The sequence below is a fragment of the Piliocolobus tephrosceles genome, chromosome 3 (genome assembly GCF_002776525.5).
Source record: "Piliocolobus tephrosceles isolate RC106 chromosome 3, ASM277652v3, whole genome shotgun sequence".
In the NCBI taxonomy this organism is placed as follows: domain Eukaryota; kingdom Metazoa; phylum Chordata; class Mammalia; order Primates; family Cercopithecidae; genus Piliocolobus; species Piliocolobus tephrosceles.
The window spans coordinates 47,185,302-47,211,692 of record NC_045436.1 but is presented as its reverse complement, the minus strand read 5'-3'; the positions used below and the strand labels follow the sequence as shown (position 1 = coordinate 47,211,692).

Here is a 26,391-nt window from a genome sequence, read left to right as displayed (position 1 = left end):
TTTTTTTTTTTTTTTTTTTTTTTTTTTTTTTTTTTTTTTTTACCTCAAAACCAGAACAACGTGTAACTTGGTTTCATTCCTGGTCAAATCACTAACCTAATTTACTACCCTTTGATCCCAATATTCCCATTTTAAGAGCCCTATTATGTGTTATTTAAATGTCTAGTATAGCTCGTTCCCTCCTACTTGGAAGGTCACCCAATTCTTAGGATCAATATGGACAATATCCAAATTAGTATCCATATCCTGCATAAGCACATAGAGGTCTTCTTTGAATTCTATATCTAAAGTAATCTCTCTTTCGTTCAAGTCAAGTACCTCTCCCCCAGATATTTTCTATCCAGTGGCCTATCTTTCTGTCTACATAGAACTTAACGCTATCTGAAATGATTTATATATAGGTTTTCTATGCCTCTCCCAATATAATTTAGATGAGCAAATGACCTGTGCTTATTAAGGCTTTTACTCTAGCTTCCAAGCCCCCATTCCTATCATAATCAACCCCAAAGCTTGTTGACATGTACAAAATGTATCTTTTATTGTATCCCGTATCTGGTCATTTGGCTTGCATTGAGTATTAGCCATCAAGGAGTAAATTAATTTCAATAACATTACTTCAAGTGTCAAGGAAAGAACACATGGAACACATATGCAAACATATGCATGCCATTCTTTCCTATGTATTTAATAGGTATTAGTATCTATTGTTCTGGATTTATAGTATATGTGATGTATGTATAAAATATGAAGACATTCTCATAAGCATTCTATTGACTCTAGACATAATAAGTGGAGGTGAATAATTATCAGGAGAAAAACCTTAAAGTAGTTCATAGAAATGTATTTTAAATAATTGTCAAGATCAGTCTTCTTCATACATTTTCCACAATTGTTTCCATAAAGAAATGTCCTTAGTTTTTAAGAAATGATCCTTCTTCTTAAATGCCAACTTTATTGAAATCAAAACAATTTCATTGAACCATAAACAAACTCAGTGTTCTCTTAGGTTTTTAACTATTTCTTTCTTTGTGGAAAAAAAAAAGTATTGATACACTCGAAGAAACAAAATATGAGGAAACAGAGTTGCAGTTGTAGGGGTGAATTATTTAATTTAAACGCAGTCAACCTTTAGAAATACAGTTAACAATGGACAAGACATACTCAGTTTTTCAGTAGGTGCTTATCTTGTGCTCAAGATGCTTTTAGCCAATTAGCTTGCTCAGTTAACTAAGTACCTACTACCTTACTTATTTGGATAAGTAAGGAACTTCAGCAGAGGAACTCAATAAGCAGAGGAACTTCAACAAGATATAATTATTATATAGGAGCACACAAACAAAGCGGACACAAATTCTTGATGGAAAATAACTTATACAAAGCAAGATGGTATCTAACAAATTGGTCGGTGTGGCTGCTTTCCTAATTTAAAAAGCAAGGCCATTGAAATGCCTAAATAATTTGAATATTTTGGTTAAGAGTAGAGAATCAAATACCAAAGATTTCATTAAAAAAAATTAGATGAGGCCGGGCGCGGTGGCTCAAGCCTGTAATCCCAGCACTTTGGGAGGCCGAAACGGGCGGATCACGAGGTCAGGAGATCGAGACCATCCTGGCTAACACGGTGAAACCCCGTCTCTACTAAAAAACACGAAAAACTAGCCGGGCGAGGTGGCGGGTGCCTGTAGTCCCAGCTACTCAGGAGGCTGAGGCAGGAGAATGGCGTGAACCCGGGAGGCGGAGCTTGCAGTGAGTTGAGATCCAGCCACCGCACTCCAGCCTGGGCGACAGAGCGAGACTCCATCTCCAAAAAAAAAAAAAAAAAAAGAAAAGAAAAGAAAAGAAAAAAGAAAAAACATTCATCAAGCATTTCTTGCCATTTGATAAGATAGAATTATTTGGTGTTGTTTCTTAGCATATTTTAAAAATAAATATAAGAAAAGGAAATTGAAGTTTTTTATACTGGAAGAACATTATTATGAATAAATTCTTGCAGCTGCTAATCTCTTAATTCTGTGATTCAAAAACGGAAATACAAGTGATGATAGTGTTGTTACTGAAATTTACTTGGCTTTCTAAACAAACAGCATAGTTAGTCTTTGAACAAGATAGATTCTCTTAATTGCACTAGAAGACAGGTATTTGGCTCAGGTATGCCATTTCTTGAAGGCTGGCCACCACATTTGCCTGACAATTGCCACCCTAATTGCTTCTGCTTCTTCAGATTCCCTCTTTCTCTAGCAGGCAAACAAGAAAGCTTTATTTGTGCTTGGAAATACATCAAACCACTCTAACGAAACTTCACTTTTCAGAAGTACTGTCAAAAATGTAAAAAGTGAGTTTCTTCTCTTAAAAATGAAAGATGGATAGATGTAAGCTCAAGTAGTAAGAGTGAAGAGTGCGTAGCCTTTCTTTTGCTCTTCAGCTCCATTTCCAAAAACATGTTTTTTTATATCTGATACAATCTGAAAGCTCTCTAGAGAAAGAGAGAGAGAAAAAAAGAATAGCTTCATTTTTGATACTATAAAATTTTCTTGAGTTTTTCACATTTCTGCCTGTTTCTCAATAGCTGGAAAAATTTAAGTCTTTAATATTTATAGCACATTTTTAGCTATATTTGTAACAAAGAATGTTCAAAAAATGAATTACATATCAACTATGGTCTCAATAAGTTATATTTTAAAATAAAATATTTTAGCAAAAAATATAAATATAAAACATAATAAAAATGCATGTTCCTAAAATACTTAGAAATTCCAACCACTAAAACCCAGTATAGAGTATGTATACTGGGTTTTAGTATTTCAATTTGCTCCCCAAACTTTAGAAAATATATGTTAACATGTAAAAATGTTTATACTATAATACTATATGTGGTCTCTGTATATGAAATTGAATATGTGCATGTATTAGTCTATAAAACTTAGTTTAAAATAAAATGTAAAAATACTACTGTCTTTCCAAAATAATTCAGAACCATGAAAGGGAAAAAAAGACCAGTCTATATTGTACATATGAACCACATTTTTACCTTAAGTACTTGGTAGCTAATTTCCTAATGGTATTTTTGCAGTCATACTTAATTCAAATATAAAGTAGTTTCCACTCATTAGTTACGTAGTGGACTGGTCTCAGAATGCACACTTTTAATTCATCCTTGAACAAAGTTACAAATTTTTACATGTGACAGATATTTAGAGTTGCTTAAACAAGTCAAAGCTTGATTGAAAGTTAAATTCTCACATGTCACTGGCATGTTCACAAAAATCAATATGGAAGAGTCAGGAAATGTTCTTGAATAAGACAGAAATAGGCAAGAATCCTGGAAATGCCATAAAGAACACAAAGACAAACTATAGGTGGCCAATCTCCAGCCCAGCTATAGAAAATTAGACAGAGTTGCAGGAATGTTGGTTAGCAACAAAATGCAGTCACTATGTTAGAATGAGTGCTGGGCATGGAATGTGTGATCGGTAGACCTGGTTGAGAGGCAAAACTACACTGAACCCTGTATCCTTGGGCAGCAAGTTAACTCCTATAAATTTGGAGAAAATAACACCTACCTTATAGAACAATTTTAAAAACAGAACAATGTTCATAAAAATTTGTAAAATATGTATTGATGTAAGCAATGTACCTATACTTTGCAAAATACTACACAAATTCTTATATTTATTGATACAAATAAGATGGAATTTCTTACCAAGGATGAATTCCAACTGTGGTTCATTTGGAGTCTTCTGGATACCTATAAATAATAGATGCAAATTCAGCTTTAAAAAAAATCGAATTATCAAGAACATGTCAATATATATTACTATGCTTCATTGTGACCAGAATGAATAAATACATTATTTGGCAGAATGAATAAACTTGGTTTATCAGGCCTATAAATAATCAGTTCTCAGGGCAGGGCATAATATTTGTTGCAGAACTAGATGTGACTTAAGATTTGATTGGTCATTTTATCTCTATGGTTATAAAGAAACCAAGAAATGTTGTTTTTGTAAGCCATGGCAAACAGAAAACATATTTTACAACTGTGTTTCTTTTGGATGCAATGTAGACAGAAGTGGATCCTTCATAAAGAACCCCCTTAGCAAAATACTCTCTTAAATGGATTTTTTCCAAGCCACTCTGACCTGCTGTAAATAGTAAATCAATAACAAAAATGATATCTTCAGCTAGGTTATGATGGACATTATAGTGCTGGTTATTCTACTAATTTATTAATAGCTCAAACCAACATTTTATAAAATGTTTCCATTCTTTCGGTTAGCAATGTTTAAAAAATATAACAAGATGGCTAAATAATTTAAGATGAACTAGGAGGGAAAGTGAGTCTGGGGACAAAAGTATGGAAATGGAACCATCTAATGGCTAGAAGGTAGAGTGATCAGATTGTGGGAAGTGATATGGGTAGATGCCTGAAGACCACACACAGTGTAGAAGCTTCCTAAACAAGAGTGGATGACTGGATGTATGAATGGGATGCCATTTGTTACAACTCAAGGGTGGCCACGTAAGTAAAACTAACATGTATGGAAAAGTAAACTATTTAGCAATAAATGAAAGGATATTATACAAATCCTTTCCTTGCTTATTTTTGCTGGTGCATTCATCAGATACTATTTAAATTTACTGGCATTTGCTCACTAATACATTTTAAGAATTACCCTTTTGTACAAAAATTAACTGCTTTTTATTCACAGTTATTTATTTATTTACTTATTTATTTTTGCACAGTAACTGTATATTTTTTCCTTCTGCTGATATTTAGCAATTGCTTTGCTTAACAATTTTTAGATTTTTCAAGAGAGGTTAAAGTGACAATCATTAGGTAGGCTTTTGTGAACTTGAAATGTCTGGGTTTTTTTAAAAGGTTATTAACAATTAACTCTGCTTTAAACATTGACAACCAAATTTCTCAAAAATGCCTCCAACCAATATAATTTTCTAAAGATTAGCTTTATAATGTAAATTAAAAGAGAAGGTTAGGCATATATTGGCCAGTGTTAAATAATTGGACTATAGGAATCTTCTGAAAAGAAAAGAAAAAGGCATAATTCATGCTAAACTATTAAACCCAAACCCTAGAATTTTAAGTATAAAAGCAAACATACAATTCTTCCAATGATTTTAATTACTTGAGTAATAAAAAATGAATTTTAATGTTCACATGCAAACTTGACCAAATCTCCACTGGCTCTGTATTTGTGGCTTAGTGCTCTTTGGTATGGCAGTGACAGTCTAAATTTCCAGTGTAACCATTTTTTTCTTAATGCTTTCAACTTAACTTCCTTTTGGGTTTAAAGAGAGAATTTCTACAGTATAAAAAATATTCCCATATAAGATTATATAAATACCAATAGAAGTTATTCTTAGAAAGTATTAGTGTCTAGAAGGTATACTTACAAAGTATTTGGCTCTTAATATATATTCAAGAGCTTTGATCTTGTTACTTGATATTTAACCGTTTCATGGATTATCATCTATCTTACCCAAGACAAAAGATGAGAGGCATATCATACACTCACACCACCAAGGTAAATAGTGCAAAGGAAAAAATATTTAGGTAATTTCATGCCATTTGTTATAACCGAAGTTCCTATGAATCTATGAATACATATATATATGTGTATGTTTCGTCGATCCAATTTGCATCTTTAGATGCAAAAACAGGGAGGGATACACACATACTTACTTGTGAACTGACAGTCCCCGGGATCACTGGCCTGGGCTGTAGGAAGAAAGTGCTGCCCTTCTTCTGATGCCCCTTCCTCTTTAATTTCCATGATCAACCTTCACAGTTTTAAAATTTTCCAAATTTTCTTGTCCCAATGTCACTTCCAGTGATTTCTGGTTTAATGTAGATGTATCTTCACACTAAAGATCTGATATCCCACTCTGAATTCTGTACCTAGGAAACATCAAAAGTTAAAATTTCAGTCATATTGGAGTTCAGTACAAAGCTAAAAATTAAAGATAGGTAGAGACTGCAACTACATTCAAGTAAACTTTCTTCCTGCCTACTCCACTCATACTTTCAGGACCATTCCACACAATTAACGCATCATAAAGTCTAGGTTGAATAGGTATTCTCAAGGCAATTATTACATAGTCATATGAAAGATTTCTAAAACATGACAGGTATATTATTTCTCTTCTAGTTCATTCTGAAAGATAGCAGATAGCTGTAGAGGCTGCTAACTTAGTATAAAACCTAATTTAGCAGCAAGAGCATGTAGCATCTTGTCAAGACATTACCATGTTTTGGCAAGATGAATATTACTATCGTTCTTTCCATTAGAATTGCCCTTTATGCTCATCTCTCCATCCACCCTTGTTAGAACATTATTACTGACCACATAAAAAATAATTTGGCATAACATTCTTCTTCCAAGATGAGCCAACAGGTTATACAGGAGAGTTTCCAACCTCATTATTATCCATGGAGTCTTTTGCTGCTCTGCTTGATAAAGGTGTAATTGTTTAATGATCATGGTATATGCTGAAGAGAATGAATCATTCTTCTAAAAAGCTAAAGCTCAAGGGGAAATGAAAGCAATAGAAAAATTGATGAAAATTAGCATGGAGAAAGACACTCCAAGAATTTAATGCCCTGTCATACAGACAGCCTCAAATACTTACAAATTCATTTTGATATTTAGCATGATATATATGAGCAACAATTTGTTTTAAATCAAGTTACCAGCTGAATTAAAATGTTTAAAAATATTTAAATATCTGTCCAATGCCATGTAATGAGGTAGCAGTAGTCAAGTTTGGTTTGGAATATTAATAAGGTCTCAAACTTCACAAACCAACATCCTCACTCTGTGGTTCTTGGTAAAGTGGTTTCATTTATAATTCAGCTCTAGTTTGAAAAAATCTGGCAGTAATTAAATTCAAAAAACTTCCTGAATTTTTAGAAAATAGTAGAATAAAATTATGGATAAATACATATTGGCTTATAAGGATGCAATCAAGAATATTTCTGGGGATAGAAGGCTATTGCACCATCAATTAGACCAAATCCATCAATTTAAAAATTATGTTTTGAACTAATAATAAAGCTTGAACAACGATCACGCCTCCTAATTTTTTTTTACCATTAAATTTAGAAGTCTTTTCTGATAAGAACACACACACTTCATAGCACCACGTTCTCCCAAAGACCTATGACAAATGCTAACAGTGAGATAATATCTGTAGCAGACTGCAAGGCATGTGTGACTTGGACGTGAGGACTATATAATTTGTTAACTTCACTATATTTCTTGACCAAAGACTCAATCCACAATCTTGATCAGTCATCTTCAAAGGCGAAAAGGAGGCAGTATGATGAATCCTAGCAAAATAACACTTCAGCACACTATCGGTGAATAATTAATGAAATAAATGTCTAACTCTGTGTATCGGTATATGTGCACTTGTATAATTTGAGGATGGAAGGAGAAGACTGATGTAAGATATCTACAAAGGTTCATTAATGTGGTCCCATTTTAAGCATACTACCCATGCAAAACTAATTCGCTAACTGAAAATAAATTCAATTTTAGAGAGAATGAAGTTAAATACACAAAACAAGAATTATGAGATAACCTCTTGATATTCGTTTATTTTCACTGAGGACAAACTTAAGATTTGGTACTTGTTATCCAAGCACACACTTCAGAAGGAATTACTCACAAAGCTCATGAAAGTAACTGCATTTTTCACTGTTAAATAGAGCATTTACCTATGGTTATAACATACAACAGAAATAGAGATTAAAAGAAATAAGAAAAATAAAGAGATTAAAATAAAAAGTACAGAAGATGAAAGGAGCAGTAAGAGGTGTCAGATTTCTTAGTGATTACACGTAAAAAGTTGTAATGAGGGCAATCACTTTGCAAATATTAAATAATGCAACTTATTTACCTCACAGTCATCTATAGAGACCAAGACATGTTATTTTTTAGTCCAGTGTAGAAAATGGCAAAACAAGTTTGAAGAAACAAGGTGTGCTAAACCCTCTACCTCTCCTTTAGTGAACTACAGTGATGTACCTGGATGGTCAAATTCCAAAATTTTTACATAATGAGCTGAAGACACTCTTGAAATCCATGAAGTTGGAATCAGAGGTAGACAAAGAAAGGTAAGGGAGACCAAGTCAGGGTTCAGGGAGTGGTGCTCCTGTCTAGGACTTTAAATCCCTGAAGGGAGGAGAACTCACTGGTGGATGGCAAGTGGATGTCCTGTCTCTATTGCAAATATAGGAGGAGCCATCTTTCAGGTTGTCCCTGTGAAAACTTTGAACTTTCTATTGGGAGTGGAAGAGAGTCCAAAAATTAGATGGACAGAGGGACATGGCCTCAGTTTAAATCCAGCGTTTCCCTCTGCTCCTCTCACTCATGGATGAACCTGAGAAAAGACTACTGGCTCTCAACGTGTGGATAAAAAGGAAGCTGAGCTGAGACCTAGCACATGTTTCTTATAAAAGGGATATGGTGACCCTGCAGCAGAGGTTATAGTGTTGACTTTCTAGGCCAAGAAGCAAATAGAGGATATGGCCAAAACTCAGTAGGTTTTCTTTGCCATCTAGAGACAAGATGAGGCCAGTTAATCAGAAAGCATGAGAGAGGACAATCTATGTAGCAAGGGTGTCCAATCTTTTGGCTTTGCTGGGCCACATTGGAAGAAAAAGAATTGTCTTAGACCACACATAAAATGCACTACCAGACAGCTGATAAACTAGGGGAAAAAATCACCAAAAAACTCATAATGTTTTAAGAAAGTTTACAAATTTGTGTTGGGCCACATTCAAAGCAATCCTGGGGCCGCAGGTTGGACAAGCTTAGGCTACAGGTTACTCTAGCCAGAAGGGAGAGCAGTGACTGGGCCAGGATTGCTGTGTCTCAATGGAGGATAGCAAGTATCCACTCAGTAACAGCATGAGTCCAACCAGTTCCATTTGTCCCATGCCACATGGTCATGTGAGACCCTTTTTCTCACACAAGTGACACTATCTTAGAAAAAGAAGCAGGGAAAAGGGGAGTTAGCATAAAGATACTTAAACACAGTGTTTTCAATAGTAGTGAATAGAAAGTTAAAAACTTCTATTCGTTTACTTTTGTTTTGTTTAGTTTTGTGCTCTCATTTAGTGAGTGCTTATTACGACCAAAATATGAAGAAAAAAAAGTCCTTTCAATAAGAATGAAACTTGCCATTCCTACCACAAATTTAATTTTTTTCTAGTTAAAATCACTTTTAATGAAATGTTTTAAAAATCCCTACATAGTTCTCCCTTTAAGATAAAAAAAGTACAGGAATTTATTGGGGGGCGGGGAGGGGGGCGGCAAGATGGCCAACTAGAAGCAGTGGTGATCAGAGGCTTTCATCTAAAAGAAGCAAAAGAGCATAAAATCCTGTACCAGCCACCAAAGTGTCCAGTTCTGTCATCGGGACTGATAGGCGGCTGGCATGATCCAGAGAGAAAAAGGAAGGGCAGTGTGGTGTGGCTGCCCACCTGAGAGCCACACAAGGCAGGGGAGCCCCCACACCCAGACAAGGGAGGCAGGAAGTAAGTGTGCTACCCAGCCTGGGGAACCTTGCTTTTTCCAAGGAACTGTGCAACCCATAGATCAGGAAGATCCCACTCATGAACCCATGCCACCAGGGCCTAGGGTCCCAACCACAGAGCCACGCAGATTCTCAAGAGCCACTTGACTGGAATCTGCTTAAGTCTGCCAAGCTTGTGGGGGGAGGGGCGGCATCACCACTGCTGCTGTTGCTTGCTGTCTAAGCCTTATGAGTTCCTTGGGGGAGGAGCAGCAGCCAACATTGCAGCTGCTAGCTACCTAACACACTAAATTCCCAGTGGGGAAGGGCGGCAGCCATCACAAAAGCTCCAGGCCACACTTTTCCCCTGCTGAAGCCAGGGAGGCTGGATGACAGGGTCCCAAGAGGCATTCCCCACAGCCCAGACACCAGCTATGGCAGACTATGGCCAGATTGCTTCTTTAAACCAGACACTGACCCATCCCTCCTCACTGGGCGAGGCCTCCCTACAACTCCAGCCAGGGGCTCAGGGACAGAACTCTGATCTCCCTGAGCCTGAGCCCCTAGAGAAAGGGGTGGCCATAGTCACTGTGAACTAGCAGACTTAGTCTTTCCTTCTGCTAGCTCTGAGGAATCCAGGCAGCCCGAAAGAGCAGGTTTCCCTCCAGAGCAGCACATCCCCTCCACCACGGGACAGCGGAAGTGCTTTGTCAAATGGGTCCTGCTTCCCATGCCACCCAACTGGGTGAGACCCCCACAGGGGTCATCAGACACCCTATATAGGAGCATTCCTACTGGCATCAGATCAGTGCCTCTTGAGGTCAGAGATCCCAGAGGAAGGAGCAGGTACCCATCTTTTCTGTTCTCCAGCCTCCTCGAGTGACATCTCCAAGTGCAGGAGCAAACCAGATGAATAGGGCCTGAAGTGAACCTCCAGAAAACCACAGCAGCCCTACAGAAGAGGGAGCTGATTGGTGAAAAACAAACAGAGCAACAACAGCAGCATCAACAAAAATGTCCTCACCAAAACCTCATCCAGGGGTCAGTAGCCTCAAAGATTGAAACCAGACAAACTCATGAAGATGAGAGAGAATCAATAAAAAAAAAAAAAAAAAAAAAAAAGATGAAAACCCCAAAGGTCAGTGTGCCTCTTCTCCTCCAAATGATAGCAACACATCTCCAACAAGGGCACAGAACTGCACGGAGGATGAGATGGATAAATTGACAGAAGTAGGCATCAGAAGGTGGGTAACAACAAATTTCACTGAGGTAAAGGAGAATGTTCTAACCCAAGACAAAGAAGCTAAGAACCGTGATAAAATGTTAACAGGAGCTGCGAACTAGAATAAACAGTTTAGAGAGGAACATAAATCACCTGATGGAGCTGAAAAACACAGCACAAGAACTTTGTGAAGCATACACAAGTATCAATAGCCAAATAAATCAAGTAGAATAATTTCAGAGATTGGAGACTATCTTGGTGAAATAAGATAGGCAGACAAGACTAGAGGAAAATCAATGAAAAGGAACCAACACAACCTTCGAGAAATATGGAATAAAATTTTCAAGAAATATGAGACTATGTAAAAAGACTGAACCTACAGCTGATTAGAGTACTTGAAAGAGGGAGAATGGAACCAAGCTAGAAAACACACTTCAGGATATTATCCAGAAGAACTTCCCCAACCTAGCAAGACAGGCCAACATTCAAATTTAAGAAATACAAAGAAACCTACTAAGATACTCCATTAGAAGATCAACCCCAAGACACATAATCACCAGATTCTCCAAGGTAGAAATGAAGGAAAAATTATTAAAGGCAGCCAGAAAGAAAGGGCAGGTTACCTACAAAAGGAAGCCCACCAGACTAACAGTGGACCTCTCAGAAGAAACCCTACAAACCAGAAGAGACTGGGGGCCGATATTCAACATTCTTAAAGCAAAGAATTTTCAACCCAGAATTTCATATTCTAATTTCATATTCATGTGGCTTATGAAGCCAAACTAAGCTTTGTAAGCAAAGGACAAATAAAATCCTTTTCAGACAAGCAAATGATGAGGGAATTTGTCACTACCATGACTGCCTTACAAGAGCTCCTGAAGGAAGCACTAAATATTATAAGGAAAAACCAGTACCAGCCACTGCAACAACATACTAAAATATAAAGACCAATGACACTATGAAGAAACTACATCAACTAGTGTGGAAAATAACCAGCCAGCTTCATAATGACATTATCAGATTTATACATAACAATATCAACCTTAAATGTAAATAGGCTAAATGTCCTTATTAAAAGACACAGACTGGCAAATTGGATAAAAGGTCAAGACTCATTGGTGTGCTGTATTCAGGAGACCCATCTCATGTTGAAAGACACACTTAAGCTCAAAATAAAAGGATAGAGGAAAATTTACCAAGAAAATGGAAAGTGGAAAAAAGCAAGGGTTGCAATCCTAGTCTCTGACAAAACAGACTTCAAACTGCCACAGATCAAAAAAGACAAAGAAGGGCATTACATAATGGTAATTCATTCAACAAGAAGATCAATTTAACAAGAAGAGTTAACTATCCTACATATACATGCACCCAGTACAGGAGGACCCAGATTCATAAAACAAATTCTTAGAGACCTACAAAGAGACTTATGCTCCCACACAATAATAGTGGAAGACTTTAACACACCACTGTCAATATTAGACAGATCAATAAGACAGAAAATTAACAAGGATATTTAGGACTTTAACTCAGCTCTCAATCAAGTGGATCTAAGTTACTCTCCATCCCAAAATAACAGAATATACATTCTTCTTATTGCCACATGGCACTTACTCTAAAATCGACCACATAATTGGAAGTAAAACACTCCTCAGCAAATGCAAAAGAACTGAAATCATAACAGTCTCTCAGATTACAGTGCAATCAAATTGGAACTCAAAATTAAGAAACTCACTAAAAACCACAAACTACATGGAAATTGAATAAAATTGAACAACCTGCTCCTTAGTGACTCCTGGGTAAATAATCAAAATAAAGCAGAAATCAAGAAGTTCTTTGAAACAAATGAGAACAAAGAGACAATGTACCAGAATCTCTGGGATGCAGCTAAAGCAGTGTTAATAGGGAAATTTATAGCACCAAATGCCCACATCAGAAAGCTAGAAAGATCTCAAATCATCACCCTAACATTACAATTAAAAGAAATAGAAAAGCAAGAACAAACAAATCTAAAAACTAGCAGAAGATAAGAAATAACTAAGAATTGAGAAGAACTGAAGGAAAAAGAGACATGAAAAACCCTTCAAAAAATCAATGAATCCAGGAACTGTGTTTTTGAAAAAAAAAATCAATAAAATAGATAGACAGCTAGCTAGACAAATAGAGAAGAAACAAACAAACACAGTAAAAAAAAAAAAATGATAAAGGGGATATCACCATTGATCCCACAGAAATACAAACTACCATCAGAGAATACTATAAACACCTCTACCAGATAAACTAGAAAATCTGGAAGAAATGGATAAATTTCTGGACACATACACCCTCCTGAGACTAAACTAGGAAGAAGTCAAATCCCTGAATAGACCAATAACAAGTTCTGAAATTGATGCAGTAATAAATAGCCTAGTAACCAAAACAAACCCAGGATTAGGCGGGCTCACAGCTGAATTCTACCAGAGATACAAAGAGGAACTGGTATCATTCCTTCTGAAGCTATTTTAAACAACTGAAAAAAGAAGGATCTCTTCAAGGAGAACCATAAACCACTGCTCAAGGAAATACAAGGGGACACAAACAAATGGAAAAAGTTCCATGCTCATGGCTAGAAAGAATCAATATTGTGAAAATGGCCATACTGCACAACGTAATTTATAGATTCAATTCTATTCCCATCAAACTACCATTGACACTCTTCACAGAATTAGGGAAAAAAAAAAAAAAAAAACTACTTTAAAATTCATATGGAACCAAAAGAGCCTGTGTAACAAATATAATCCTAAGCAAAAGAACATAGTTGGAGGCATCGCACTACCTGACTTCAAACTATACTACAAGGCTATAGTAACAAAAACAGCATGGTACTGGTATCAAAACTGACGTATAGACCAATGGAATAGAATAGAGACCTCAGAAATAAGACCACACATCTACAAACATCTTATCTTTGATGACCCTGACAAAAACAAGAAATGGGGAAAAGATTCCCTATCTTAGGATTGGTCTTTAAAAGAATTCAGTCTTACTAGGAGGAAATCAAGTGAATAGTTACAATGGAATGTGATAACTGCCATGAAAGGGATATTATCAGAGTATAGGGCAGAAGGAAAGAGCACCAAATAAGCGCTCAAATAAATCAAAGATGACTGCATGGAAGAGGCTCCAGGAAGTGAACTAGGCGAAGGTGAGAGTACTGGCAATTCCAGGCCAATGAAGCAGCAGGAATGAAAGATGTGGGAAAATAAGAATATGACAAGTCAGAGAACTGCAAGTAGTTCAGTTTGGCTAAATACAAGATGTTGGTTTTGCTAATATCTTTTATCCTGTCAATGAAAATTTTTCATATGAAATATAATGGCTTATATGTAAAATAGATAAAAGCAGAGCTGCTCTGTTTGGGGTGGGTTGGGAAATACAAGTCCTATTAATCCCTGCCCATTATTCACTCCTTGCCCTCACTTTTTCTCTCATGGAGCTTTAAAAATACCTTCTTAGAACTCAACTTGAAAACTTTGAGTACCCTTCTTTTTAAAATAAATACATTTTATTGTATATATTTAAGATACACACATGACGTTATAAGATACACATATATGACAAAATAGTTACTTTGGTGGAACAAGTTAACATAGTCATCATCTTATACATTTACCTATTTTGACCCCTATGGCAAGAGCAGCTATAATCTATTCATTTAGCAAAAACACTGAATAAAATACTATTATTAACCACAGTCCTCATGTTGTCCATTAGATTTGTGTGTGTATGGTAGTGGTTATTCCTTATAGGAAATGAGAATTGCTTCCAGAGAAAACCTAGCAAGATAAGCAGAGAGCAGAGAAAAAGCTTGAAGGCCAGACTAGAGAGAATAAGCTTAATTATGAGAGCAGAAAGAAACCACATTAGATAAACTTAAGCAAGAGAGTGACATGATCATATGTGAATTTTAGAAAACCCACTAGAGTGTCAAAGTAAAGATTGCACTGAAAGGTAGTAGCTTGATAAGAAAATCAACCTATTCAGAGGTTATTTTAATATTCAAGGAAAATAAAATAATAATGAGGGTTAAGCCAAGATAGAAGTAAATGATTAGAGAACAGAATCTAGATTCTAAGTTATTAAATAGAATTACCTGATGTTGGTGATAGAGTTAGATGTCATATCAGAGTTGAATTCATGCAAAAGAGAAAGATCATGCTACCTAGTATATTACATACCACTAACCTATCAGGAGAGAATAAAAGAAAAGGAATTTTAGTCAAGGATAAATAATTTAGTTTTACTCGTGTTGTTTCTGAGGTGCCTTAAAATAGAAACATATGGGTCTAAATTTTCTGGAGAAATATTAAGGCTAGAGAAGTATCTTTGGTGAAGTGTATTTGGCTAATGGTTAAAACGAAAGAATTCATGAAGTCACCGAAAAAAATGCATATAGTGAGAAGAAGAGAGGACTGAGAAATCAACCTTAAGGTGCAAAAATATTTAAGGGGACAAGAAAAGAATTTGGTTGGAAAAGGCGTGGTCAGTGACGGGAGGAGCAGCAGGTAGGAACAACAGAGGGAACAGTGTTATCACTCCACCTAGCTGATATTTCTCAAGCAGATAAGGCCACTGAGTTAAGATATAACTTTTTTTTTCTTAATAATTGGGACACATGAGTACATTTAAATGCTGAAGTAACATGGCCAGAAAAGAGAGAGAAAAAAATAATTGAACATTAAGGAGATACAAGCAAGGCAAAATCCAGTTGGTACAATCCACTATAATTAAAGAAAGGAAGGTGAGTAGAAAATGAAGCATGATCTGAAATTCATGGTGCTGTTACCAATGGCTTTGTTTTTTTTCTTAAATAAAAAAGAATATTTATGAACTCAATGTAGGAAAAGATTTTTCAACCCAACTTCAAAAGCATAGACCATAAAGAGAAACATGGGCTGGGCACTGTGGCTCACACCTGTAATCCCAGCACTTTGGGAGGCTGAGGTGGGTGGATCATGAGGTCAGAAGTTCAAGACCAGCCTGGCTAACATGGTGAAAAGCTGTCTCTACTAAAAAATAAAAAAATTAGCTGGACATGGTGGCATGCGCCTGTAATCCCAGCTATATGGGTGGCTGAGGCAGGAGAATTGCTTGAACCCAGGAGGCAGTGAGCCAAGATTGTGCCACTGCACTCCAGCCTGGGCAACAGAGCAAGATTCCATCTCAAAAAAAAAAAAAAAGATGAATAAATCTGACTACTTTAAAACTAAAATGTTCTGTGGGCAAAAGTTACCATAAAAAGTGAGAAAACAAACCACAGACTAGGAAAATGTGTTTGTAACATAGAAGGTTCCGGTTTCCATTTAGGATGTACAAAGATATAAAGAATGACTCCAACCCTAACTTCAAGAAAAACTTAAATGATGCACGAAATCATAAGTTTTCCTTAACTGGTGAAACAGATGAGGTCTCAGGGCAACCAACTAGTTGGATACCTAAGGAAATTTACATGTCTCTGTGGAGCACAGCATGGCAGGAAGAGATGTCAGGCCCTAAATTAGTGTGTTCTCACACTGCTAATAAAGACATACCTGAGACTGGGTAATTTATATAGAAAAGAGGTTTAATGGACTCACAGTTCCATATGACTGGAGAGGCTTCACACAATCATGATGGAAGGCAAAGGAGAAGCAAAGGCGCATCTTACACGGCAACAGACAAGAGAGAGCTTGTGCAGGGGAACTCCCATTTATAGAACCATCAGATCTCATGAGACTTATTCACTACCATGGGAACAGTATGGGGGAAACTGATCCCATGATTCAATTATCTCCACCTGCCTCTGCCCTTGACACATGGGGACCATTACAATTCAAGGTAAGATTTGGGTGGGGACACAACCAAACCACGTCAGACCTCAAAAAAGCTGGTAATAAGAATTCAGCCAAAATACATAATGTCATTTGTGGGCTAGCATGAGAATGTAACACTCCTGAGAATCTTTACTCAAGAGCATTCTGCACTAAAAGGTCTTCTTTATGGACCTCACCCAAATGCTCATGAGAATGACTGGAAGCAGAGTAGGTGCCTGGAGAAAGTGTCCCTTTGAGGTACATGCCTGCTGAAGGGGAGCAGCAGTCATTGCAGGAAATATACAAAGACCCACTTGGATCCTCTTTCCTACAGAACAAAAATGGCAGACCCTGTTGACGGTAGGTGAAGACTCATTGAAATTAGCAAGGGAGGACCAGTAAATCTTCCTGGGATGAGACCATTAGAGATCCCCTGATCCTTTATTAATATAGAGTGACCGGATCACTGAGAAAGTCCCACCCCAAGACCCAAGAACATAGGGCCTGTCTACAACCAAGCATGAAAGATGAGGATAGAGAATGCCTCTGCCCCCACCACCAGGATGAGACACCAAGAAACAAGTGACAGAAGGCTACCTCCCACCAGAGGGGGCATGTGAGCACAAATAATGAACCTCTCATAGGTAGAAACTTCCAAGAAAGCTTAAAGTAGAGAGTGGACAGTGGAGAGCAGTCTCCAGCCATCCAAACTGCTCTCTAAGCACAATTTAATATTAAAGTAGAATAAAGAGAGGAGGAAGAAGAGAATAAGATAAAGGAGAGGGAGAAAGAAGAGAAAGAAAAGGAAAAGTGGGGCAGAAGAGGAGAAGGATGAAAAAGTGTCAAAAGCAAAAGCAAAAAAAAAAAAAAATATATATGTAAATATATACCAAGAGACCCAGACTCAGATATTACCCAGGTATTAGAACTAACAGAAAGGGAATATGCTAAAAACTCTAGTGGAAAAAGTGGACAAGTTGCATGACCAGATAGGGAATTTTAGCAGAGATAGAAGCTATAAGAAAGGACAAAACCAAAATGCTAGAAATGTAAATAAAATATAATAACAGAGATAAAGAATGCCTTTGACTGGCTCACCAGTAGGTTTGACACAGGCAAGAAAACAATCAGTGAACTTGAAGGTAGGCTAATAGCAATTATCCAGACTTATACATTTAAGTTCCTTGTAGATTCTTGATATTAGACCTTTGTCAAATGGATAGATTGCAAAAATTTTCTCTCATTCTGTAGGATGCCAACAAACACCCCCATCAAATAGTGTGGGCATAGGATATGAACAGACATTTCTCAAAAGAAGACGTTTATGTGGCCAACAAACATATGAAAAAAAACCTTATCATCACTGGTCATTAGAGAAATTCAAATCAAAACAACAATGAGATACCATTTCACACCAGTTAAAATGTTGATCATTAAAAAGTCAGAAAACAACAGATGCTAGAGAGAATGAGGAAAAATAGGAACACTTACACCATTAGTGGGAGTGTAAGTTAGTTCGACCATTGTGGAAGACAGTGTGGTGATTCCTCAAGGATCTAGAACCAGAAATACCATTTGATCCAACAATCCCATTACTGGGTATATACCCAAAGGATTATAAATTATTCTACTATAAAGACACATGCACATGTATGTTTACTGCAGTACTATTCACAATAGCAAAGACTTGGATCCATCCCAAATGTCCATCAATGATAGACTGGATAAAGAAAATATGGCACATATACACCATGGAACACTATGCGGCCACAAAAAAGAATGAGTTTATGTCCTTTGCAGGAATATGGATGAAGCTGGAAACCATCATTCTCAGCAAACACATACAGTAACAAGAAACCAAACACCATATGTTCTTACTCATAAGTGGGAGTTGAACAATGAGAACATATGGACACAGGGAGTGGAACATCACACACCAGGGCCTGTCAGCGGGTGGAGGGCAAGGCGAGGGAGAACATTAGGCAAATACCTAATGCATGCGAGACTTAACACCTGGATGACGGGTTGATGGGTGTAGCAAACCACCATGGCACATGTATACTTATGTAACAAACCTGCACATTCTGCACATGTATCCCAGAACTTAAATTATAATTTAAAAAAAGAAAAAAAAGATATTATCCAGACTTAAACACAAAGAGTGAAAAAGCACGATAAGCAAAAAAGCATAAAAGAGTATCCACAGTAGACTGTGGCAATTCAAGCAGTCTAGTACATATGTTATTTGAATCTTAGAAGACAAAATAGAAAAAAGTAATTATTTGAATAGATAATGACTGTGAATTTGCCAAAAACACTGAAAAATATCAAATACAAGAACAAAACATCAAGATCCAAGAAACGTATAAAACATCAACAGAGCAAGCATGCACACACAAACACGTATACATACACCAATAATCAAGCATACCGAAACCCCCAAACCAAAACACTCCCACAAACATTATATTCCAACTACTGCAATTCAAAGATAAAATCAGGTGCGGCTTCAAAGCCAAAATGATGGTTAGATGTAAAGTGGAATTTTAGTTGAGAAACTTTTGAAGGCAGCTACAGCAAACAAGCAAATTACATATAAAGTAACAAGGTAAGAAATACCGTGGACTTTTTATTAAAAACTATTTCAAAAGTTAATGAATTAACATCTTTAATGTTCTGAAAGACAACATGTCAACTCAGAATTCTGTACAAAGTAAAAATAATTTTTAAAATTAAGGAAAAATGAAAGCTTTTATCCAGATAAACAAAACTGACAAATTCATTATCAGCTGACCTGCATTGCAAGAAACGTTAAGATGGCTTTTCACGATATAACATAGAGAGTATAACAACAGAGAGATGCTTGAATCTGTAAAGCAAATGAGCAGTATCATAAGTAATATAAAGGAAAGTAAATGTCAATTTCATCTTTTCTTGCTTTTAGTGATTACTAAAGACAATTGTCTGAGGCAGAGGTTGGCAGATTTCTGTTAGGGACCACGGCGTAAATATTTTGGATTTTGTGGGCCATATAGCCTCTGTCACAACCATTCAATTCTGCTATCATAGTGTGAAAGCAATAATTGATAATATATAAATAAATAGACATAATTGTGTTACAATAAACTTTATTTCCAAAAGTAATTGGTATTCTGGATTTGGCCTACAGGCCAGAGTTTTCCAACCATTTGTCTAGTGTAAAAATAGTAGCAGAGCATTATGTGATTACAGTGTATATAAAAGGATGACATGAAACATCAATAGCAAAAACGATGAAAGGAAGAAATTGAAAGTATAGAGTATAGTTCTTATACTAAAAGTACAGTATACAATTATACAACTAAAATATTTGAAGGTAGACTGTGATTAATTAAACTGTATATGGTAATCCCTGTAGTAACCACTAATAATTTCTTCAAATAAATATACCTGATAAATACATAGTGGAGATGAAACAGTAACAAAAAAAAATGCACCTCATCTAAAAGCAGGGGAAAAGAGTAACAGATGTAATAAATAGAAAGTGACTATCAAAATGATATTTAATCCAACCATATCAATAATTATATTTAATGCAAACAGCTTCCCCCAACACACATATAACACACACACACATACACACGCACACACACACACCAATTAAAAGATAGAGATTGCCAGCTTGGATAAGAAAAGCAAAGCTGACTATGCATTTAAAATATGTATCATATTGGCTGGGCACGGTGGCTCATGCCTGTAATCTCAGCACTTTGGGAGTCCAAGGTGGGAGGATCACAAGGTCAGGAGATCGAGACCATCCTGGCTAACACAGTGAAACCCCATCTCTACTAAAAAAATACAAAAAATTAGCCGGGCATGGTGGCGGGCACCTGTAGTCCCAGCTACTCGGGAGGCTGAGGCAAGAGAATGGCATGAACCTGGGAGGCGGAGCTTGCAGTGAGCTGAGATCCGTCCACTGCACTCCAGCCTGGGTGACAGAGTGAGACTTCGTCTCAAAAAAAAAAAAAAAAAGTGTTATATTTAAATATAATTACATAGACAGGTTAGAAACAAAGAGATAGAACAATATATATGATGCAAATGTTAGTCATAAGAAAATTGGTGTGGCTACATCAATGTCAAACGAAATAGATTTCACATTAAGGAACACTAACATGCACATTACGTTATATAATTATAAAATGGTTAATTCATCAAGAAGACATAATGATCTTAAATGTGAATGTACCTAAAAATTTGGAAATAGACAAAGCAAAAACTGATAGAAGTAAAATAGACAAATTCACAATACCTGAGGACAAAAATGTTCCTCTAATTGTCAGAGTAAACAGAAAACCAATGAGGATATAAAATACTTAGACAACACTACCAACAACTTGACCTAATTGACACTTATAAAATGCTTTGCCTAACAATAGAATACATATTTTTTCAAAGTGCTTATGGAATATTCACTAAGATAGCTTCTATCCTGACTCGTAAAAGAAACCTTAACAAATTTAAAATAAATGAAATCATAACAAGTGCATTTTCTGACCACAAGAAGATTCACCTAGAAATTACTAACAATTTCAAAATATTTGAAAATTAAACAATATATTTTCAAGTAATTGATAAAGCAGAAAGTCACAAAAAACATTGGCATTTACTTGTATCAAAATAAAATCACTATACTACATATCAAAATATGATTGGAGGGAAATTTGTTGTATTAAATGTTTATATCAGAAAACAAGGTCTCAAATCAATGATCTTTTACTTCATAACTACAAAAAATGCAAATTAACTCTAAAATAAGCAGGATAAAGAAAATAATCTGTGTCATAAACATAGCTGATGAAGATTAAGTTTCCAGAATATATTAATCATGTGAGCAAATCAATAAAAAAGTAAAAACAATAGGAAAAAACTATCAAAATATATAAACAAGTAATTTAAATATATTAAACACAAATTACCCAGAAACATATTAAATGATTATCAACTTCACTAGTATCAGGGAAATGTAAACTAAAACAAATTATATATAAAATATAACCATCAATAAGTAAATATTTTAGTTTCAAAACCTCAAATATTGATGAAGATCTAGAGTAATATAAACTTTTATAAACTGCAGGTACTTCAACCACAATGAAAAATAATTTGGTGATATCCAGTAAAGTTAAAAAGTAATTTTACCTCTAAGCATATAATGTAGATAAACTCTTACAAATGCATATCAAAAGATAATTAGAGAATGTTTATAGCAAATCAGGTTCTAATAAAATATTGAAAACAAGCTAATTGTCCATCAACAAGAAGGTAGATACTATATTGTGATTTATTCAATCTTTGTAGTAGAGAAAATGAGGAGCTCTTCATTTTATGAAGCAACATAGATAAACTTCACAAAATACTGAGAAAAGAGAAGTAGTGAGTGGCAGGAAGGCAGACAGAGAGAGAGGGGATGGTATTTACAGACATTGTTAAACCCTGTAAAACAATACTCTTTGGTTCTACAGCTTGGTGCAAAAGCAATTGATATTTCTCCCACTAAAAATCATATATTGCATCAACCTATATATATTGCTTAAGGGTACATACACAAGAGATACATTACAAAGAAATTAAGGAGGTACATGATTAACGTGATCAGGGAGGGGAACAAGTATTCTTCAACTGTATCAGGAAAGTTGTATTTCTTAAAATGGGTAATAGAAAAAATGTTTTTCTTTATATCTGTTATGTTTTAAATACTCATTATGAATTGAACTAAAAAGAGGCAGAGTCATGTGTTGAGAGGAAATTCTGAAGCAGTGCGGTACGAGCTTTGAGAAGAAAAGCAGAGTTTTGAGCTGGTTTCCGTGAGCACTGGGTGAGGAAACAAGCAAGCATGTGTCAAAGAAGTTGTATGGATGTGGTGGAACTTGGAGACCACAGATTTGTGGGGGCCTCAGTCTGACTAGCTGAGAGGCTTTCTCCAGCAGTGCTCAGCAACCTGGAGAAGAATGGCAGTATAGTGGCCATAGTGTTGGGATTTTGCCTGCTAGTGCAGTGAGAAAAAAGTGAAGCACAGAATGTATTATTCACAATGTGACCAAGGCTGGATTCGGAAGCCATTAAAAAAGAAAGATGTAATATGTTTAATATATTGGGAGATGAGAGAAGTATTCAGGTCTAAGGGATGAGAAGTGAGAAGTTCAGGGTATAGGCACAGAGGAAATAAGTGGCTGAAATGGAGTGGTGGTGTTAGTCTCTAGAGCCAGCAAGACAAAGAAACTATGCATCAAGGGTGTTAGATGAGTAACTTGCATGAAAACTGAAATCACCCTGAAGGATCACAGTCAGGGCCTGAGGACTAGGGAAAGACTGTGTGCCTAGTAGAAAAGTCTGGAGGACCAGGAGTTTGAACAATAAGCATAACAAATAGGAGTGAAGATATATATAGCCAGGCATCTGTAATTGTAAATGAGATTATTACAACTTAAAGGGCATCTTGTGGCACTAGGAAAATGGTAACCCTGCTTCTGGGCTCTCTGATGTGTGGCCTGCCTACATGAGAGGAGGCAGCAAGGAAGCAGTCCTTATGAGAATAAAGCCAGGTTTCTATTAAGACAAAGAAAGAAAGAAAACATTCCCCAAAGAAGTGGAAGGTGAAAGAGACTGTTTTTCATAGAAACAGAAGACTCCATGAACATCATGTTATATTTTAAAAGTGAGATGATCAGGAGAAGACAGTCATGGCCAACTAAGTCCGTAGCAAAAGAGGGTAATACAATAGGGAAAGATAAATGAGAGAAAGTGCCTGTGGTGTAGGTGGTATCTCAGGATGACAGGGATGTGAGGCATCACATGATTAGCTATATTCTTGGGTGCTGAATGGACCTCTGGTTAAACAGGTTTCGTGGCCTGTGACGGCTGATGTCCAGGCAGGGAGCAATGGATGCTTGATGATGCTACACACCTATGGCTCTTGATTTGGTTTCCAAACAGTGCTTAGATATAAACTGCTGAATCAATTATTTGCCATCCATCTCCAAAAAAAAAAAAAAAAAAAAAAAACCACTGAGCAAGTCTCAGTTATGCTGATGACATAGCCTTTCAATAGTGAAGCATTAAACTTGTTCACATCACAACAATGTCGCAACATTTCTGAAGGCAGGAATTCATCCTAGTAATCTAGATATATTTCACACTGTCAAATCGCTTAAAAACCATCTGCACACCTGGAATTTGCAAGATAGAGTGTGAATGGACAGGATCACACCTAGAAAGTCTGGTTAAGTAAGGATCAGCCAAATGCTAAATAATGTCAAGAAAAGGTAAAACCAGAAATACAATCCAGATGGGGATTTGCCTCTGACTTTTCTGTTCTTTTCCTCTCATTGGGAAAAAGGAAAACTTCTTTGAAGGCTACCATCGTTGTAGGACAACTATATTCAGAATTTTGCAACCAGGCCCCTGTGCCCAGTAACAGGAACGTATCTTGATTTAACATCATCCAAAAATAACAATACAGAAATACATAAATACATAAAGTTTCAGGAGAAAGTTCTCTTTGTGGAAAATTGCATAAATTGGCAAATTCTGTATTTTACCTGATAAAATAATGAAGCATATATTTAAAGGTTAAAGGCATGCCTGGCTTCTCACGGAGACCCCTGACCAGGCAGAAGATAACTCCCGTCGGGGCAATGGATGTGCATGCATGCATGGGGAAATGTTTCTGCCCAGGTAAACCAATCGCATCAGGAGACAATTGAATTCTCCAGGATGTCAGTATGGTTTTGCTTGCACTATTAAATTCAGTGAGGACCTGCTTTGTCACAATAAGAATAAAGATGAGAGTTGTCAGGGCTCCAGTATGATAAAATATTTTGAAGGCAACCAGTTCGGCTGCAGACTAGGATTGCAACTAGTTAATGATGTTCTCCTCTTTACCATGAGGAAGCAACACTGACATCAAACAGAGAAGACCCATGGATCTAGCAAGACCAAACAGTAACAGTCTGTATGGGTATTGACACTTAAAATATGGTCCCTGGACAAGCAGCATCTGTATTACACAGAAGCTTATTAGAAGTGCAGAACCTTGAGCCATACTCTAGACTTACCACATTAGAATGTACATTTTAGGCCAGGTTCAGTGGCTCACGCCTGTAATCCCAGCACTTTGGGAGGTCGAGGCAGGTGGATCATGAGGTCAAGAGATTGAGACCATCCTGGCCAACATAGTGAAACCCCGTTTCTATTAAAAATACAAAAATTAGCTGGGTGTGGTGGCACGTGACTGTAATCCCAATTACTCGGGAGGCTGAAGCAGGAGAATCGCTTGAACCTGGGAAGCGGGTTGCAGTGAGGCGAGATTGTGCCACTGCACTCCAGACTGGCGACAGAGCAAGACTCTGTCTCAAAAAAAAAGGAAGTACATTTTGGCAAAGGTGATTCTTATGCACACTTAAGCTTGATAAGCACCACATTAAGGCATAGAAGACCACTCAGATTCTGGGCTCATAAATCGAAAGGGATGAATAGGGAATTCTGCCAGATAAAAAGTCAATGTGGGCTACAGACCCATGTTTACTTAACCAGACTTTCCAGACTGTGGCCTGGAGCTGTCCTGGATTCTAGCCTGGGCTTCAGTCTCTCCAGCAATTGGTTCATGTCGTACCATCAGTACTTCCAGGCTGCCCAGGGTCTCATAATCTCAGTTCTCTCTTCCTGGTGCTGGACACTCACCTTCCCTCTCATCCCCTATAAGAAGTTGACCTCTTTGTGATGGACTCTTCATAGAGCAGACCTGACCCAGCCTAGATTCTGTCTCCAGCTCTCACTCCCTTTCATCTTTGCTCTTCCCAGCCTCAGCTCTGCTGCCCAACTCTTGGCACCCCCCTCAGCCCCTGGCAAGGACAGACCAAAGTACCTCTGGGACTAAACAGAGCCACTTCATGGTATGCCAAACTTAGAAATGTGTTGGAGGTTGGCAAGGACAGTTAGAGCACAGCTCACAATAATAACTAGTGTCTTAATGTCATCAAAGCGAGATCATCTAGAATTTAACAATTCACTATAAGCAATGTGGGTTTTAGGACATACTGCAGTTCAAACTAATGTGACACATAGAAGCATGCAGAGGGAAAGAGAGACCAGAGAGAGAACAAATTCTATAAAATACCATTGACTAGAACATCACACTTCCCTTTCTTCCTTGGAAATACCGAATCAGAAGAGGTGCTACTAATATCCATCCATAATCTCCACAGAGTTCTATTTTTACTGTTGTTTGTGAAATTCATTTTAGTCAACAGTAGCCATGATTTTCTGAGGATGTTTATGTGCCATGCTGTATGCTATCATTCTATATGCATTAAATTAATCTTCATAACAAATTTATCATGTAACTTCAGCTTTCCAGATACAAAACTAAAGATTAAAAAGCAATTTATTCCAGGATCCACTTACTAATTGAAGAAACATAGATGTGAACTGGAGTCTCCAATACTAGAGCCCTTTCTCCTTCTTTTCACACACAAAATTTTTCAAACTTCTATTATTTCTTGAGAAAGAAATTAAGGCAGAGGGATAGAAACAAAGAAGAAAGGACTAGAAGACATTTATCTTATATTTTCTGTTTTTAATTATATTATTCTTAATTCTTAAAAATAACTCCCCCCCAAAAAAAGTATAACCTATCAATATAGCATTTAATATCCAAATACTACAACCTATAGATAGAAAAGTGAAAATCAAACACAACTAGTGTATTTATGATCTTATTTACAGTATCCTGTGTGTTTGTGACATACTCATCTCTGGTTC

General features: G+C 36.7%; 1 protein-coding gene across 6 annotated transcripts in view; it reads right to left on the bottom strand.

Moving 5' to 3' along the window:
• The window catches only part of INPP4B (inositol polyphosphate-4-phosphatase type II B), an 840,917-nt gene that overhangs the window by 395,979 nt on the left and 418,547 nt on the right, over positions 1-26,391 (bottom strand). For all 6 annotated transcript variants that reach the window (XM_023225976.3, XM_023225978.3, XM_023225977.3 and 3 more), the window contains 2 exons: positions 5,702-5,917; positions 3,701-3,745 (listed from right to left, as the gene is read on the bottom strand). In XM_023225976.3, the coding sequence (XP_023081744.1) occupies positions 3,701-3,745; positions 5,702-5,792 (136 nt within the window). In that variant the 5' untranslated portion in view covers positions 5,793-5,917. The remainder of the gene's footprint in view (positions 1-3,700; positions 3,746-5,701; positions 5,918-26,391) is intronic.